The sequence below is a fragment of the Perca fluviatilis genome, chromosome 17 (genome assembly GCF_010015445.1).
Source record: "Perca fluviatilis chromosome 17, GENO_Pfluv_1.0, whole genome shotgun sequence".
Taxonomy (NCBI): domain Eukaryota; kingdom Metazoa; phylum Chordata; class Actinopteri; order Perciformes; family Percidae; genus Perca; species Perca fluviatilis.
The window spans coordinates 33,689,097-33,707,736 of NC_053128.1; the positions used below are offsets into that span (position 1 = coordinate 33,689,097).

An 18,640-nucleotide genomic window follows, 5' to 3' on the forward strand; every position below is an offset into this window, starting at 1 on the left:
GACAGTCGTTGTCACTGAGCGAGAGGTGAAATGGCGCAGAAAGGAGTTCAGCTGGACCAGGAGACCTCTTGTTCCATCTGTCTGGATCTACTGAAGGATCCGGTGACTACTCCCTGTGGACACAGCTACTGCATGAACTGTATTAAAAGCCACTGGGATGAAGAGGATTGTAAGTCCAGCTACAGCTGTCCTCAGTGCAGGAAGACGTTCACACCGAGGCCTGTCCTGCTGAAAAGCACCATGTTAGCAGATTTAGTGGAGGAGCTGAAGAAGACTAGACTCCAAGCTGCTCCTGCTGATCACTGCTATGCTGGAGCTGAAGATGTGACCTGTGATGTTTGCGAGAGAAAACTCAAAGCACACAAGTCCTGTCTGCAATGTCTGGCTTCTTACTGTGAGAAACACCTTCAGCTTCATTATGAATCAGAGATATTCAAGAAACACAAGCTGGTGGAGCCGTCCAAGAAGCTCCAGGAGAACATCTGCTCTCGTCATGATGAGGTGATGAAGATGTTCTGTCGTACTGATCAGCAGCTTATCTGTTCTCTCTGCTCTGTGGATGAACATAAAGGCCACGACACAGTCTCAGCTGCAGCAGAGAGAGCTCAGAGGCAGAGAGAGCTCGAGGGGAGTCGAGAAAACATCCAACAGAGAATCCAGGACAGAGAGAAAGATGTGAAGCTGCTTCAACAGCAGGCGGAGGCCATCAATCTCTCTGCTGATAAAGCAGTGGAGGACAGCGAGAAGATCTTCACTGAGCTGATCCGTCTCCTGGAGAAAAGAAGCTCTGATGTGAAGCAGCAGGTCAGATCCCAGCAGAAAAGGGAAGTGAGTGGAGTCAAAGAGCTTCAGGAGAAGCTGGAGCAGGAGATCACTGAGCTGAAGAGGAAAGACGCTGAGCTGAAGAAGCTCTCACACACAGAGGATCACAACCAGTTTCTGCACAACTACCCCTCACTGTCACCACTCAGCCAATCAACATCCAGCATCCATATCCACCCTCTGTACTATGAGGACGTGACAGCCGCCATCTCAGAAGTCAGAGATAAACTACAGGACGTCCTGAGAGAGAAGTGGACAAATGTCTCACTGACAGGGACTGAAGTGGACTTTTTACTGCCACCACCAGAGCCCAAGACCAGAGCTGAATTCTTAAAATATTCATGTGAAATCACACTGGATCCAAACACAGCACACACATGGCAGTTATTATCTGAGGGGAACAGGAAAGCAACATTAATGAGTCAACAACAGTCTTATTCTAGTCACCCAGACAGATTCACTTACTGGTGTCAGGTCCTGAGTAGAGAGGGTCTGACTGGACGTTGTTACTGGGAGGTGGAGAGGAGAGGGAGAGTTTCTGTAGCAGTCGCATACAAGAATATCAGCAGAGCAGGGTGGTCGAATGAATGTAGATTTGGACGAAATGACAAATCTTGGGCATTAGATTGTAACAACAACAAATATAGATTTTGTTACAACAAAGTCCAAACTCCCGTCTCAGGTCCTGTGTCCTCCAGAGTAGGAGTGTACCTGGATCACAGTGCAGGTATTCTGTCCTTCTACAGCGTCTCTGAAACCATGACTCTCCTCCACAGAGTCCAGACCACATTCACTCAGCCACTCTATGCTGGACTTTGGCTTTATGGGTCTGGATACTCTGATCTTTGGGGCCTTTTTTCGACTAATGGAGCCTCTGCTGAGTTGTGTAAACTGAAATAGACAGAAATCATTTAAGGGTTAAATTCTGTTTTAACCCTTCGACTTATTTAGTCTCCATGTTTGTTGCTGAGAGCTGATTGTTATGGCATTCTATTTTTTAGACATTTTTTGTCAGTGTTTTCAACGTTTTTCATGTGTTTTGTTGCTTTTTCTTATTTCTTTGCTTTTATCAACATTTTTGTAAATAAGTTAGACGTTATTTTTTGCTTGTATTGACGTTTTAGAAGTGATGAGATGTTTTGTGTTTGTTGAGAAAACTATTCAGGGAGCCCCAGGAGCTCTCAATGTGCTCAGTTGAGATCTGTTATTTTACCTTTGATTGTTGAAACAGGACGATATGTTAAAAAAGATCTTTACCGAGATGATCTGTAGATATTAGTTGTTTGTTATTCATGTATTTTATCCATGTTATGTATGTGCGGGACAGGAAGATGTCTGTTAAATAGCGGTGTCTTGTAATCTCATGTGGGACGGGCCAAATCATTGGCGTGACCCAGAAATCAAATCAAACTAAAAGTGTATTTAGTTTCTCTTCCACTGCATGGCTCTGAAGAGAGAAAGCACCAGACCTCCTTTATCCTACACACTTTGTTCTCTTTGTGGACATTTGTAAAGAAATCTAGATTTGCATTTATTTGTTTGGCAGACCAAATGTTGTTATCATAATCATAATCAATAACTCATTCTTCTCTTTTACATAGCTGAGATTCTGGTTCAAACTAAATGACTGTGGATGAAGTGAATGTGTTGATGAAATCATTGATCAAGAGTCTTTGAACAGACTTTAGTGATGGGATGTGTGAACAAACTGAAGCTTTACATGATGAATAAACTAACATGAACAAAGTATTTTCTTCCTGTCTTCATTCCAGGGTTTAATACAAAACTGACAGAGAAAATTTGAAAGTGATATGAGAGTATAACTGAGGCACTTTTCCTCCAGAAACACCACAAAGTACAGTGTTCATGTTTAGAGTCAGTCTATGTCCTCTCAACTTTCCTCACTAAAACTGCTCCGTCACAGAGAACTGAGCAGAGTTTTCTATCACTTGTTGCTTTTTACAGCCAACATTTCCTCTCTGCACTGAGTCTATAAATATTACACAGACATAAAAGAGCATTATAATAGTGTATATGACAGTGTTTAAGTAGTGTGTTAAAATAATTGTAATAGTGTTGGCCGGTTAGCTCTGTTGCTAAAGCAGGCACACATATATAGAGGTTTATTCCTCAATGCAGAAGGGTTCGAGTCCGACCTGTGACGGTTTTCCTGCATGTCTTCCCCCTCTGTCATTAAAGGTGAAAAATGCCCATAAAAAGTTTAAAAAAAATAATTGTAATAGTGTGTATGGGAGTGTTTAAGTAGTATGTTAAAATAATTGTCATAGTGTGTATGAGAGCATTTAGTAGTGTGTATGTATGTGTACCAATATACAGTTAGTGCAGATTGTGGTGTACAAAAATTGTGTGACAGTTGAGCATAGCAGGGCGGATGAATAGTGCAAAAGAATGTAAACAGAATGTGATAGCAAGATGTGCATCTGTGCAAATATGCAACAGGGCATGACAGAGATAATGGAATGCTATAATGCAGTAGGAGTGTGCGAAAACAGAGCATGAATGATGGAGAACAGTTAGCACGTACAGTGATCGAACAGGAGCTCAGACAGACCTGCTTTGCAGGCAGTTAGTGGGGCGTTAAGTTAGGGGTTTTGAGTTTCAGGGTTTTTTGAAGTGCATTCCAGTCATTTGCAGCTGAGAACTGGAAGTAGTGGCAGCCAAAGGAGGTGTGGGCATTTGGGGTGACCAAGGAGATGTAACTGCTTGAGTGCAGGTTGCGGGTGGGTAAAACTATAGTGACTAGGTGAGCATAGGTACAGCGGGGCTTTGCCTAGGAAGGACTTGTAAATGAGTTGGTACCAGTGAGTTAAGCGACGAGTGTGCAGCAGATTAAAGCATAGAGGTTGCAGTGGTGGGTGTTATAGGGGGCGCTGGTCACAAAACATATGGCACTATAGTAGACAACATCTAGTGTTTTCAGGAGAGAGTTTGAGGCAGTTCTGTAAATGACATCACTGAAATCAAGAATTGGTAAAATTGTCATTTTCACCAAGGCGAGTTTGGCAACATGAGTGAAAGAGGCCCTGTTGTGGAATAGGAAACCAATCCTAGACTTAACTTTAGATTGAAGGTGGGCTATCTATTGCAGGAAGGAGAGGGAACTGTCTAACCCGACACCTAGGCTACGTATTTGTACACCGCCACATTTTCTAGTTCCAAGCCATCGAGTGTGGTAATGCTAATCGGGTGGGAAGGGATGGGCAGCAAACGATTAAAAAGCATGAACTTGGTTTTGCCAGAGTTTAGCAGTGGTTGGAGGTTTTGGAAGCAGTGCTGAATGGCGTTGAAGCTCTCCTGGAGGTTTGATAGCACAGTGTCCAAAGAGGGGCTATGTACAGGATGGTGTTGTCTGCGTATAGGTGGATTTGAGAGTTCCCAACAGCAAGAGCCACATCATTGATGTATAGGGAGAAAAGAGTCGGCCCGAGAATCAAACCTCGTGGAACCCTCATAGAGACATCCATAGGTTCAGACAGCAGGGCCCTCAGATTCCCGCACGGAAGCCAGATTACATAGCGCAAAGGATACGGTGGGATTCGAGATGGTTGGTAATCTGTTTATTGACCAATCTTTCGAGGACTTTCGAAAGACATGGTAAGATATATATGGGTCTATAGCAGTTTGAGTCTAGGGTGTCTCACCCTTTGAAGAGAGGGATGACTGCGGCAGATTTCCAATCTCTGGGAATTTCTGAAGATGCGAGAGATAGCTTAAGCAGGTTGGTAATGGGGAAGCGATAATATTTGCAGATAATTTTAGGAAATTGGTATCCAGGTTGTCTAGCGTAGCTGATTTGTATGGGTCAAGATTTAGCAACTCCCTTAACATGTCAGCTGGCATGATAGGTGTAAGTTTGAAGTAGCGAGCCTTAGCTACTCGGACTGCCTGAGTGTACCAGTTCCTGGCTTCTATGAAGACTTGCATGTTATGGGGGTTGCTTGAGGCAAATGCAGTTCGCCACAGGATGTTTTTATGTTGATTGAGGGTGATCACATTAGGTCTAAAGTATGAATAGTAATATAATCTCCATTTAATTGGACTTGAATCTATGTACAAAAATATGATGAATCTGGGCTAAGATTTAGTGTTGGTGTACATTTTACATTTACTGTAAAACTAATACTAGTTTGATTTAATGTTTTTCAGCAGCAAGGGGAGGTAGAAAGTCCAATGGAGGAAACTGGCCGGTCAGAGGAGGTTGATCAGCCAAACTACGAGGATGGCCCTGTATCCACCCAGTCCCCCAGCAAGAGACCAAGGAGCTCATATGCTTTGGCAGACTTGCTTGGACCTACTTTTGCCTCTACCAAAAAACAATACAATGCCGAAATCTGCACGTTACACTGCAGTAACGTACATTAACATCCCATGGTCTCTTGAATGTAGCATACCTGTAGCAAGCTCCTTCGTAGCGATAAAAACAAACGTCGAAGAGGAGTTCCGTGCTACAGAGCGGCGATTGCTAGTTGTTTAAGCCGCTACAGACCTCCATCACAGCTCTGTCGTATCAGCAGCATTTAGTAGATGTGTTGAGGCGCAACAGAGTTCCTCAACACCGCCTCTGGTGCCCCGTATGGTGCTCCTTCAGGTCAGTGGTAGCTGATGGTTCAGTTATCCGAGATTAGGTGACTCTCAGCCGGGGACAGAGCACCGCAAGCTGCCGGTCCTTTTGGCGGAGATTACGGATAAGTAAGTAATGAAACGACTAGTTATTACATACATATATATATATATATATACATATATATGAGGGAGGGCTGAGCCCGTTCAGAGCAACGGGACCCCGGAGGGGAGCATCAGCGGATATTAAGGAGAAAATCGTTTTTCATTTTAACAAATCGTTAACTACACATTCGAGTTAATCGATAAAATCGATTTATCGCCCAGCCCTAGCACATAGCTGTACATATGTCTATATGGCTCATTCAGTATATCCATATTTATTCTGTTTTTCTTATTATATATTCTGCTAATACACTACATATATCTATATTATTCTTACTACTAGCATGTCACTGCTGCTACATTGCACATATCTGTACATCTTGTTTATACATTGTTCATATTACATAGCCATATTTATTCTGCTCTTATAACACTGCAATGTACGTACTGTCCTTCCTATATTGTCGTGCCTGTCTATACTTGAATATCACATTGTACTATCCTTTTTTTTTGCACTTCTGGTTGGACGCAAACTGCATTTCGCTGTCTTTGTATTTGTACTCTGTACAATGACAATACATTTGAATCTAATCATCTAATCTAATCTAGGACTCTTTTATCACTTTTTTTTGACATACTATACTATGACTTTTTCCAACTGACTTTTTGAGAAGATGTATGATTGGCTTTGTCAACCCCGTCTCTCTAGAACAGATCTCCCACTCTTCTCCAAAGAATAAGAACAGTAATAAACAGTTTCACAATTCTAAGTAAAATTACTTTTTTTATTCGTGATTTCCTTGGTAACTGGAAAAGAAATGCAACTTAAGTATTACAAAATAAACACCCATTTATGATTGGCACAATACAACTTTACAGTAAATACAAAATGCAGAAGGGACGTTGAAGTGTCCAAACAGTGATGAGGCTGTTTAACAGACAGCACTGATGAAATGGCAGAGATTTAAACAGACCTTTTTAAATGAAAATAAAACGCTGTATCCTCAGAAGAGCAAAGACTTCATCTTTAGTTCATCTTTATGTTTCCTGGAGGGGCGGTCCTGGTGGTTTTACACATGGTTGGATAGGTTCATTTGGTGACTAGCTCTTTGAAGATTTGGACATGAACACAGTGTTGTTGTAGCCTTCTCTGTTGCGGGCGATTTCAACAGCGAAGAACTGCACCCTGGTGGCTGAAAAACAGAAAGAATTACTTGCTTTTTGTCTCACTCTTTTAAAAAAAGTATTGATTTCCCACTGTGAGACACAAACTTACCAAATATAGTATTCTCCTCCGTGTAATCTTTCTCACAGTCCAGACGGAGAAGAGTGCCGTAGTTAAAATCTTCAATGAGCCCTTCAAACTGGTTACAGAACGGACGCCACGTCTGCAAACAAACATTTCACATCTTATACACTGAGTTACTTTAATGACCTAAAAATGCCCCCCAACAAATCTATACATATGAAAATCTAAACGTATAATGGCTGGATCGAGTAAATGTCAAGGTTGCAGTTGATGAGATGATCTGAGGAGCCCATATGTCGAAAGTCATAGTATAGTATTTCGAAAAAAAGTCATGTTATAGTATGTTGAAAAAAGTCATAGTATAGTATGTTATGTTGAAAAAAGTCATAGTATAGTATGTCACACTGACCTCTTTGGCCTCGTCAGATTTCAGGTCGTCTGGTTTCAGCAGCTTTATGTCGAGCTCTTTGAAGGTTTCTCTGAACGTCGAGTAGATTTTGTCGTCCAGTTTCGTCAGCTTCAGGAACTTTGGATCCACGGATGAAATGAGCTGAAGAGAAAAGAAGAGTTTTAGTTCATCTTTTAGTAGAATAATACAATAAACGTACACACACCTGTCTACAACATACATACTTTACTGCACAACCTGTTTACATTACAGTTGATGCATTTTGCCATTCCTGTACACCTGTCTACCACAGTAGTTCATTTTATAGAATATATTTTATGCCTATATTTTAACTACTGCACTATTTTATGTATTTTTATTTGCCTGTTTTCTTGTACACATATCTTTATGAGCGTTGTTAGAGGAAGCCTGAGAACTAGGAACATTGTTACCAATGTTGTGCACAGGACTATGAAGAACTTTAACCGACATGCACAGAAACTGATATTATGCTCATTTTCAGGTTCATAATTGTATTTTGAGATTGTACCAGAATAGGTTTACATCGTTTAATTTTCAAAAAACACCATATTTTTGTTGTACTGCACATTTCTGCAGCTCCTCTTTTCACCCTGTGTTCAACTCTCTATTTTAGCTACAGAGTTAGACCTCTCAACTTCTGTAACATCTTTGTTGGCAATCGCACATGCTCAGTAGCTAGGTAAGGACTACATGAGCTAGCTAGCTGTTTCTCCAATTTCGGCTTGTACAAGGCAGGATTAGCCGGGAGACTTCTTACACTTTTCAGTAATGATCCAGAATTAAAAAATCTGAAAAAAAAGCTCTTACATTGAAGTAAACTTCTGCGTGGTTGTAGGCCTTCATCGCCCACATGACTTCCAACCGGGGCTGAAAGAAGAAGAACACAAAAAGGTCAAAGGTTATTCGGCTACTGGCTGTTGTTTTTAAGCCCAGTGCATGCTGGGAGTTATCTCTGCAACCACATCTTCTTGTTCATTTGCAGCAAAAATTATCAGATAAACACATTTTTTTAAGGGGGGGGGGGAGATGTTTTTCTTCAGCAGGTTGCATCTGTGTGCAAACCGTGCTCCTGAATAAAGATGTATCACCAAGGAGGATAGTAAAAGGAATAGGTATATTATGTTGCATGTTACATTTCCAATAAATACATCAAATATGGTTCCAGCTTCTCTGATATGTCTACTTTCTGTTTTGTTTGTTTTTTTACATCCAAGTAACGGAGACTATTTCAAAACTTGCATAATTGTTTTTATAGTTTTTATAGTCCACTTACATCATTCCCGTACGCGTCTGCTGGAAGAGACAGAGCATGTGCAGCTGCGGAGGCTCCCTCCACGCCCTGGGAACCAAAAACAAAACAAACAAACACACACACACACACACACACACACACACACACACACACACAGTTAGGTTTAGTGTTTACTCCGTACAGAGAGGAAATATTGGCTGTAAAAAGCAACAAGTGATAGAAAACTCTGCTCATTTCTCTGTGACAGAACTTTGTAACTGCGTGTTTTTATAAATGCTCTGTATATTAGGTGTTACTTTTTACTCCTGCGACTGATGCACGTTTCTCTATTGAAACACTCTCACACACATTAATAAGAAACTGTCACACACACTACTTAAATACTCTAATATACACTATTTTAATGCTCTAACACACACTACTTAAACGCTGTGAATAAGTGATAGAAAACTGCTCGTTTCTCTGTGACGGAGCAGTTTTAGTGAGAAAAGTTGAAAGACTCTTGTTCAATGATTTCATCAACACATTCACTTCATCCACACAATCACTTTGTTTGAACCAGAATCTCAGCTTTGTAAAAGAGAAGAATGACTTATTGATTATGATCATGATAAGTGCTCTGTACCAAATTTGTCAAAGATCAGCCATTAGAGGGCGCTATAATCAACGTAGATGCGTTTTGCTCAATGCATGTAAATGGAACATTTGCAATTGCAATTTCTCTGCCACCATAAATGTTGTCAACATAAAACTTGTGAGGATTGTTTGGTATGCTGCTCTGAGGCTCTGTACTACATTTGGTGAAGATCGATCATTAGGGGGCGCTATAATCAACGCAGACGCTTTTTGGCCTATAACTCAATGAATGTAAATGGGATATTGTACTACAGACCTTGCAGCTCACACTTCACAATATTTCCTGACGTTTGCCTCGCTAAAAACATTTTTCAATCAACACAAACTGAAAGTTACATATAGCCACTTTAAATAAAGGACAGTAGAAAACCAAATGGAACTCATTCTCTATCATTAAACAACACATTTCTGGGTCAGGCCAAACATTTGGCCTGTCCCACTGGATTACAAGACACCGCTATTTAACAGACATCTTCCCATCCCGCAGATACATAACGCGGAGAAATACATAAATAACAAACAACTAATATCTACAGATTAGGGCTGAACGATTTTGGAAAATAATCTAATTGCGAGTTTGTTCACCAATATTGCGTTTGATGTTTTAATATGCAATTCCATTCATCGAATGCTCTGTATCAAAGTTTTTTCTTTATTTACCTAGCTCCGTAAACCACTCTCTGATCACATGCCTCCATGAGCCAATCAGAGTTGTTCCCTGCACCGCGCAGCTTAGTTTAGATCTAGACAGTCATAGAGGACAGAGTAACGTAAGGAAAGTTCCACAACAGATAGCAGTCGGTCATAAGTCGTCACGAGGTTTACCAGTTTACCAGTAAACGCAACATTTACTCCAGTCTGTGTTGTTTTTCAGGCAACAGCAGTGACCAGTGTTAGTTTGAGTCTTTTAGTTCATAGCTTTAGCGGCAGACTGCTATAGTGAAATACAGTCACACTACACCGTTTAGCGGTCAGCATTTTAGCCGTGTTTAATCCAGTTACTACTGTAGATAATGGTAGGCTAACGTTACCTGCTGTGTAACGTGTTATTAATGTTTACTAGCATGATATGCAGCGATGGTTCGGTTTCCTCTAATGTCTGTTTTGGAGCATCAGAGGGCAACGCAGACATGTAAGTTGCACCGTAATCCGTGTTGATATTTCGTCCGGCAGATACTGGGATGCGCCGTTAACGTGAAGAGAAAATTTCGTTGCCTTTATCTTTTCACGGCAAACACAAATTTGTGGAAGGTGGTCGCATAACAGATGAAATGGCGTACTCCTTCACAGTATTCTTCAATAAAAGGAGGAATGTAGCACAATATGGATGTAAAAGCAGTTATAATTAGCCTATGTGACCATAAAATTAGTTGTGGTTAAAATCAACAAATAATTGTGATAATTAATCATGATCTCAATATTGATCAAAATAATCGTGATTATCATTTTGGCCATAATCGTGCAGCCCTACCAAAAATACAATCTTTAAACAAAACAACAAGATCCCATAAGGTTTGATTGACAGCTGATCTCTGTGCAGTGAAGAAACACCACAATGATCAGCTCTCAGCAACAAACATGGAGACTAAATAAGTCAAAGAGTTAAAACACAGAATTTAACCCTTAAATGACTTCTGTCTATTTCAGTTTACACAACTCAGCAGAGTCTCCAGGAGACCAATAATCAAACCAGAGTCCAGCATAGAGCGGCTGAGTGAATGTGGTCTGGACTCTGTGGAGGAGAGTCATGGTTTCAGAGACGCTGTAGAAGGACAGAATACCTGCACTGTGATCCAGGTACACTCCTACTCTGGAGGACCATGGATCTGAGATGGGAGTTTAGACTTTGTTGTAATAAAATGTATATTTGTTGTTGATACAATCTAACGCCCAAGATTTATCATTTCGTCCAAATCCACATTCATCAGACATCCTTGCTCTGCTGATATTCTTGTATGCGACTGCTACAACTCCTCTCCCTCTCCTCTCCACCTCCCAGTAACAACGTCCAGTCAGACTCTCTCTAGTCAGGACCTGACACCAGCCAGTGAATCTGTCTGGGTGACTAGAATAAGACTGTTGTTGACTCATTACTGTCGCTTTCCTGTTCCCCTCAGATAACAACAGCCGTGTGCTTGCTGTGTTTGGATCCAGTGTGATTGCATGTGAATATTTTAAGAATCCAGCTCTGGTCTTGGGCTCTGGTTGTGGCAGTAAAATGTCCACTTCAGTCCCTGTCAGTGAGACCTTTGTCCTCTTCTCTCTCAGGACGTCCTGTAGTTTATCTCTGACTTCTGACACGGCCGCTGTCACGTCCTCAAAGCAGCTCAGAGGACGGATATGGATGCTGGATGCTGATTGGCTGAGTGGTGACAGTGAGGGGTAGTTGTGTAGAAACTGGTTGTGATCCTCTGTGTGTGAGAGCTTCTTCAGCTCAGCGTCTTTCCTCTTCAGCTCAGTGATCTCCTGCTCCAGCTTCTCCTGAAGCTCTTTGACTCGACGCTCTTCACTTTTCTGCTGGGATCTGACCTGCTGCTTCACATCAGAGCTTCTTTTCTCCAGGAGACGGATCAGCTCGGTGAAGATCTTCTCACTGTCCTCCACTGCTTTATCAGCAGAGAGATTGATTTCCTCCGCCTGCTGTTGAAGCAGCTTCACATCTTTCTCTCTGTCCTGGATTCTCTGCTGGATGTTTTGTCGACTCCCCTCGAGCTCTCTCTGCCTCTCAGCTCTCTCTGCTGCAGCTGAGACTGTGTCGTGGCCTTTATGTTCCTCCACAGAGCAGAGATAACAGATAAGCTGCTGATCAGTACGACAGAAAATCTTCATCACCTCATCATGACGAGAGCAGACGTTCTCCTGGAGCTTCTTGGACGGCTCCACCAGCTTGTGTTTCTTGAATGTCAAAATGACATTGAAGGTGTTTCTCACAGAAAGAAGCCAGACAGATCAGACAGGACTTGTGTGCTTTGAGTTTTCTCCCGGTGCAGACATCACAGGCCACATCTTCAGCTCCAGCATAGCCGTGATCAGCAGGAGCAGCTTGGAGTCCAGTCTTCTTCAGCTCCTCCACTAAATCTGCTAACATGGTGCTTTTCAGCAGGACAGGCCTCTGTGTGAACGTCTTCCTGCACTGAGGGCAGCTGTGGGTTTCCTTCTCATCCTCTTCATCCCAGTGGCTTTTAATACAGTTCATGCAGTAGCTGTGTCCACAGGGAGTAGTCACCGGCTCCTTCAGTAGATCCAGACAGATGGAACAAGAGAAGGCTTCCCGGTCCAGCTTAACTCTTTTCTGCGCCATTTCACCTCTCGCTCAGTGACAACGACCGTCTGAGTCTCCGTTCCTGAGAAGTGAAAGTAGTCTGAGCTCTGATGTAAAAACAGCAGTGATACGCTGTTGTACCTCCCCCAGCATGTTGGTTACACCCATCTGCAAACTGTAGCTCTGAAGGGGAGGGAACAAGGAAATATGAGCACAGAGTGGAGCTGGCTGTGTTTGAGAGCAGGAAGAGGATGGAGGAGTTATCAAGCTTTGTTCATTCCTGGAAGAGGAGCACTTTGAGAGAGATACTGGCTGTGTTGCAATGCCCATACTACCATTAGTATGACAGGGAAAGATTTAATATGTCCCAATACATAGTATATCAAATGCAATATGCCAATATTGTTGCATTTTGCAGTATGCAAGCCAGTGTGCTTTTCTGACCCACAATCCTCTGTGCAGCATATCTGAGCAAGAGGCTCAAAGTTCAAGCTGTGATGTTATCACAGAGTTTGATGTCCCGACTGTCTGCAGACTCAACTGCAGGCAACAGTACGTACCTTGTAAGAGCAGCTGCAGTTCGTACTAAAGTAGAAGTTTGTAAGATTGTACATTGTTGGTAGTTCATGTCAGCACACAGCAGCTTTTAGGCATGTTTCTGTTGTTTGCTAGCACACGGAATAGACAAGTCTTACACTATCTTTTAGTCGTTTGTTTACTTTCCTTCTCTCCTGTGATGGTCCTTTCCCAGTATCAGCCATAACTACAGCAGATAACTTCTCAAATACCATTAAAATACAATTAGGCCTATATAAAGACATCTCCTGCTACCTTTTACCAGGCTCAAAAGGCTGGATACAGTAAAATAAAACAGGCTTTTCTGGTGTTACAAAGAAATCTGTGACCCGTCAGAATGTGTGACTGCAGAGCCGCCTACCTGCGTTCATTTCACTGTTATAGTACGTGTCCATATACGCGTTGTTGTCACGGATGGGATCGCCACGCTTCCCAGCATTGCACACTAGTGGGCTCGCCACCAGTTTCTCTTCACTGACCAATGACAAGCCAAGAAAACACTCCTACTACCGCGATGGCTGCAGCTGATTGGACGAACGAGTCACATTGGGGCTGGCTGCTCCCAGATTTTAAAACTAACCAACATGGCGGTTCGTTCAGAATACAAACTCGTATTTTACGAAAAATAATTTGAAAAAATAGTTTACAATTTTTTTTTGTATTCGAATAATATTCGAATATTAAATGCTCAAATGCAGCCTGTTATAAATATGTACTACACTACTCAGGCTTATGCATTGTCAATACCACTATAAGCATGTGGTTGTTGTTACACGTTCTGTCCACTAGAGGGACTACCAACATCAACCTGGCCTTGAAAGGGACCTACATCATGGCGCATTACATTTCTGGCACGCCGCTCTCTGTTTACATAATTGTCCACCACGACCACACAGCGACAAACACAAATCAACAGAGAACTCTGGAATGAAACATTGTGTGAAACAAGTGTAGTGAAGCCAGTGTTTCCTCTATGTTGATTTGACCGTGGCGCCCCCACCCCCACGGTATCAGAAAATAGGGCTGCATTGTTAGAGTGCATGCTGGAGAATAGGGCGGACACACGAGGATATGTGTTCGGACCTGTCCCCACTGCTAAAAAGAATCCTAAAGGAAACACTGGAAGCAGCTCTGTTATAAAGGCTAACGGTGCTCGGTTAGCACAATGACATCATGTTAGAAAGCACAGCCAAAACAATTTGCCATAAACTAAGTAACAATAGTGTTAGCCACGAATCCAGCTGTATGAAGTAGAAGCTAACTATGACAGCTGTAGGACAGCTAACATTAACTTTAGCTGTCTCCATGAAGCTCCCAGCTAAGCTAACTGACAGCTGTAGGGCAGCTAACATTAACTTTAGCTAGCTGTCTCGATGAAGCTCCCAGCTAAGCTAACGTTACTATAACTCACAACACATTTAGAAAACCAGAACGAGCTAACTAATGATAACGTAAGCACTTTTGGCTCATGTTAAAACTATTTCCCATCCTTCTTCCGATTCCCAGCCGCAGCCTGTCTCTCCCCCCTGTACTAACGTTACTCGGTACGTAACGTGAACGTTAGCTCCGTGATCTAAAGCCATCACAACGCCTTGTGTTTCTCACTCCTGCTAAGTTATCGCTCATCAGACATGACAAAAGCATTTAGTTTTCCCATGCTGAGTAGGCCAAGGTGAAAAGAGGGAGATTAGCTAACTTTAGCCAACATATTTATAAAAAAAAACTAAAAAACATCACATTCGAATAGTAATTTCAGCATTCGAATACTATTGATTTTTTTTACTATTCGAATTATATTCGACTTTTGGAATTCGTTCCAACTCGAGCTGCACCAATTACAACTTTCTAGGCTGATTCCGATTTTCTTTGAGTTAGGCCGGCCGATACCGATTTTAGCCGATTCCGATTTCATCGTTTACCACTTTACAGCACACACAAATATTTATTTTCTATCTTTTCTTTAATAGAACATGTTTTGAACAGATAATGGATCACTATAAAATAGAACTATATGAATGACTCCTGGTGGGGGACATTAACACACATCTAAAGAGCAATGTTAGAACCATTTCCTTCTTTTCACATCCAATATCCAACTAAAATAATGTGATTCTGGTTTTTGGTGTGGTCCCTCCACGCCCTACTGTCTCCTTGCAGGTGTTGCGTATTGTAAACTTGTTATCTTCTGCTCACACGCTGAAGAATGTCCAAACAGCTGACATGTTGCAGGTTAATTCACCAGGTTCCCTACATGTGGGAGAATAGCGCCGACACGCGCTTCACACCGCGAGCGGGTACGCGCCACACACGGCGGAGAAGTTGAGTGTGTGCGTGCGTCCTTGAGAACTGTAACTCGTAGAACTTCTGTTGTCAGTTAATTGTAGCGTTGACCGGCATGAAATCGCCATATGTCAGACTGACCTGCAGGTCGCCGGTCATGGCCGAGCACGTGAAAACCGGACAAGTCCGGTCACCGGCCGCTCTATCGGTACATCTCTAGTTCCAACAGCCCTACTCCTCATTTGCAAAAAGTTGGCTGGATTCAACTTTATGCAAATGACGAGCGAGCACCGTGACACTCCCAGAATGCATTGCACGGCTCCTCCCATAGAGATGAATGGGAAGCGTTGAAATGACGCTGCCAATGGACACTTTGCTGCTACAGGTCATTTTATCAATGAAAAATTACAGTTTCAGAAACAGTTTAAAAAGTTACATATAGTCACTTTAAGTAGAATAGTTTTGAACGCTTTCCACGTCTGCAAAATTGTACATTTGCCAGAAAGTTAAACTTTAATGTCAAAAAAAGAAACGGTGCTAAAATATTCTTCATAAAAAAAAAAAAAAAACAGAAAAGCCATTAAAACTGTAAGATTATGCTCCCCGTTTATGGTAATTTATTTTGTGTGTGTGTGTGTGTGTGTGTGTGTGTGTGTGTGTGTGTGTGGAGCTAGATTTGTTTCTTTATTACATGCGAGAAAATAAATGATCTGAGAGGGAAAAAAAAGTTTGAGAGCAAAAGTTATCACACTGATAGCAAAAAAGCATTTTATGAGAGAAAAAAAAATATTTGAGAGAAAAAGTTTTCATACCAACAGCAAAAAATAATAATATTTGAGACTAAAAAAAGTTTTGAGAGAAAGTATTTTCTCATAAAACATAAAAAAATATAAATTTGAAATTTTTTAAATTATTTCTGAGAAAAGAAAATCTCTCTCAAAATACTTTTTTAAACTCTCAAATATATATTTTTTGCTATCAGTGTGAAAACATTTTCTCAAAAAAAAAAGAAGTGTTTCTCTCAAAACGTTTTTCTTCTTGCTCTCAAAACCTAAGTCTTTGCTCTCGATGCAATTTCTTGCTCTCGTGTCAGGATTTTTCTCTCGCTGTGAAAATAATGTCATGGGCGGGGCCACGTTCCTATTGGCCAGTCGGGTGAGCACCGTCTTGTCTTGGGAGTCGAACTGAATCATTACACTGGCTGAGCAATGCCAGCCAGAGGTATCCAGATACATTGCCCAACAAGGAACAATGGCTGCCAGGTCGACCAGAGAGACCCATAAATGTAAGTATTTTTGGCTTAAAGAATTGATTTAAAAATTACGACATTCTTGTTTTGTGCTCTACACAATCATGTACATAGATATTTGCAGCTATATTTGTAACTGAAACGTTTTTAAAAATCGCTAGCTTGCTATGCTAACGTTAACGTTACATTGCTGATTTGCACAACAATCCCGCATTTCTCTGCCTTGACTGCATGCATGTCTACATTGTTAACTAAACTCCATTAGCAGCGAAATTAGTTTGATATCAGTGCATAACACTACTTGCTTTGGAGACACATGCTTTACATATACCGTCCTGTATCACACAGGGACGCCGGAGGAAACCCAGCAGCTGATCCACTTTCTGGCTGAGAACGAGCAGTAATCATTTGAATTCATTCCTGTTCATGTACCTGTACATTGTTGTTGGTTATGATACAGGACACTAATGAAAGAAATGGGGTTGGAGGGAAAGGTTACTGGCCAACAGGCATCACACTATGGTCTGGAATTTCAGAATAGCTGTAGTTTTGTTTGTTTGTGGTCTTGTGTGTCTTTTAGTTTTATACATTTGAGTGCCTTTTTTAGTGTGACATCTAAGTTATTGTTCTAATAGTTGATAATGGTTCTCTACATTTTTCTATAATGTTTTTGCATGCTATGTTTATTTTTTTGGGAAATAAAGACTTTTTTTAACAAAAAGTGTTTCTGAACATCAATGACATTCAAAACAGTGATAACTGAAACAGATAAACACACCATGCAGTGTATAGAAATATTGATTGCAAACAGACCTAAGTATATATGATGATGTACCCAAGTGGCGTCTCACGTGGTAGATAATCAATCACTATCTAACGTTGGCTAGCTATAGGGTTGCCACCTTCCATGCAGACTAGCTGAAAGTTGTACAGGAGGTTGTATATGATGATCAAGCAGTTACTCTTCAGGTGCTTTGAGGCTAGCAAGGGCAAAGGTAGAAACTAGCTCACTAAATAAGGAGTGAAACTATCTAAATCAACATATTCATTTGGCATTTGATTTAAAAATGGTACAAACCAGGTGAGTTTGCAAGTTTACCTAGCATGATGGCAAATTAGTGATTAGCTTTTCTAGCAATTAGCATGCTAATAATATAATACACATTCATAAATATGAGTGCTATTCTTTGTCCATGTCAATCTGACAAACGCATCAGTAATGGCAAACTAGCTTACATTTAGGGTTAGCCTATTTAATGTTTAATCTTCAGTGATGCTGAGCTTGCTCAGCCAGTGTAATGATTCAGTTCGACTCCCAAGACAAGACGGTGCTCACCCGACTGGCCAATAGGAACGTGGCCCCGCCCATGACATTATTTTTTCCTCTCAGATCATTTATTTTCTCGCATGTAATAAAGTAACAAATCTAGCTCCATATGCCTGCGTGTTTCTTTTTTTTGCTTTTCTACTCGTTTGTTATTGTGTCTATTTTTTAAATTTGTGTATGTTTATATCTACTTAAAAACAAGTGATTAATACCGCGTTTTTCACATATTTGCAATGAATACCAAGTTCAAATAAAATGTAAACAAACAAAAATGAAAATACTAAAGACTTTAGTGCCGGTGTCACACTGAAGTACGACCGTGTGCCAGCGGGTAGGAACCATGTGTAAAGAAGCTACAACATCTATTAAAACAGCCAACAAACGGAGGTCTAACACTATCTAAAATAACAATTAACAACGCCAATAATCTCCAGTTATCCTGACACGATGTGAGACTTTGTTACACATCTTATTTCATGAAGTAAGCCCCCCCTCCCAGCCTGCTTTATCTGCAGGACTGTTTCTACACGTGTTTTCCTCTCGGCTCGCTAGCATTAGCAAAGTTAGCTTAGCTCACTAGCCTGCTTGGGTATAAACCTTTTAAACTGTATGTATCTCTCAGACTCGTTACAGAGACTTTAATGAGAGCAGGGCGCTGATAGACAGCCAAACAGACAGTTCATATATTCACATTAAAGACACTTTACCAGAGAGGCGAGTCCATTATCCGACGCCATTTCTCTCAACCAAAGAACGCCTACAAATCGAGATGAACCACTGCGCATGCGTCGTTCTGTTTCGGCTACAGATCGAGCTGAAACACTGCGCATGCGTCGTTCTGTTTTGTCCCCAAAGACGAAAGTAACAAACA

The 18,640-nt window shown here is 41.3% G+C and overlaps 2 protein-coding genes, 1 long non-coding RNA gene and 1 pseudogene across 3 annotated transcripts; 2 read left to right on the forward strand and 2 right to left on the reverse strand.

Annotated features, from left to right (window-relative positions):
* Window positions 1–2,568, forward strand: LOC120545885 (tripartite motif-containing protein 16-like). The gene has a single exon (XM_039780515.1). The coding sequence runs from the start codon at window positions 31–33 to the stop codon at window positions 1,720–1,722; it is 1,692 nt and encodes a 563-aa protein (XP_039636449.1). The 5' UTR covers window positions 1–30; the 3' UTR covers window positions 1,723–2,568.
* Window positions 2,569–6,279: 3,711 nt separating this feature from the next.
* On the reverse strand, window positions 6,280–18,614 carry LOC120545887 (protein PBDC1-like). The gene is made up of 6 exons (XM_039780516.1): window positions 18,477–18,614; window positions 8,461–8,526; window positions 7,995–8,054; window positions 7,167–7,307; window positions 6,785–6,896; window positions 6,280–6,701 (listed from the first exon to the last, which is right to left on the reverse strand). Exons 1-6 carry the CDS (start codon window positions 18,597–18,599, stop codon window positions 6,610–6,612), a joined length of 594 nt encoding a protein of 197 aa, XP_039636450.1. The 5' UTR covers window positions 18,600–18,614; the 3' UTR covers window positions 6,280–6,609.
* LOC120545886 lies at window positions 10,531–13,144 on the reverse strand (annotated as a pseudogene).
* On the forward strand, window positions 16,414–17,161 carry LOC120545890. The gene is made up of 2 exons (XR_005636752.1): window positions 16,414–16,478; window positions 16,791–17,161. It is a non-coding gene; the product is annotated as an uncharacterized LOC120545890 (long non-coding RNA).
* Window positions 18,615–18,640: the final 26 nt, after the last annotated feature.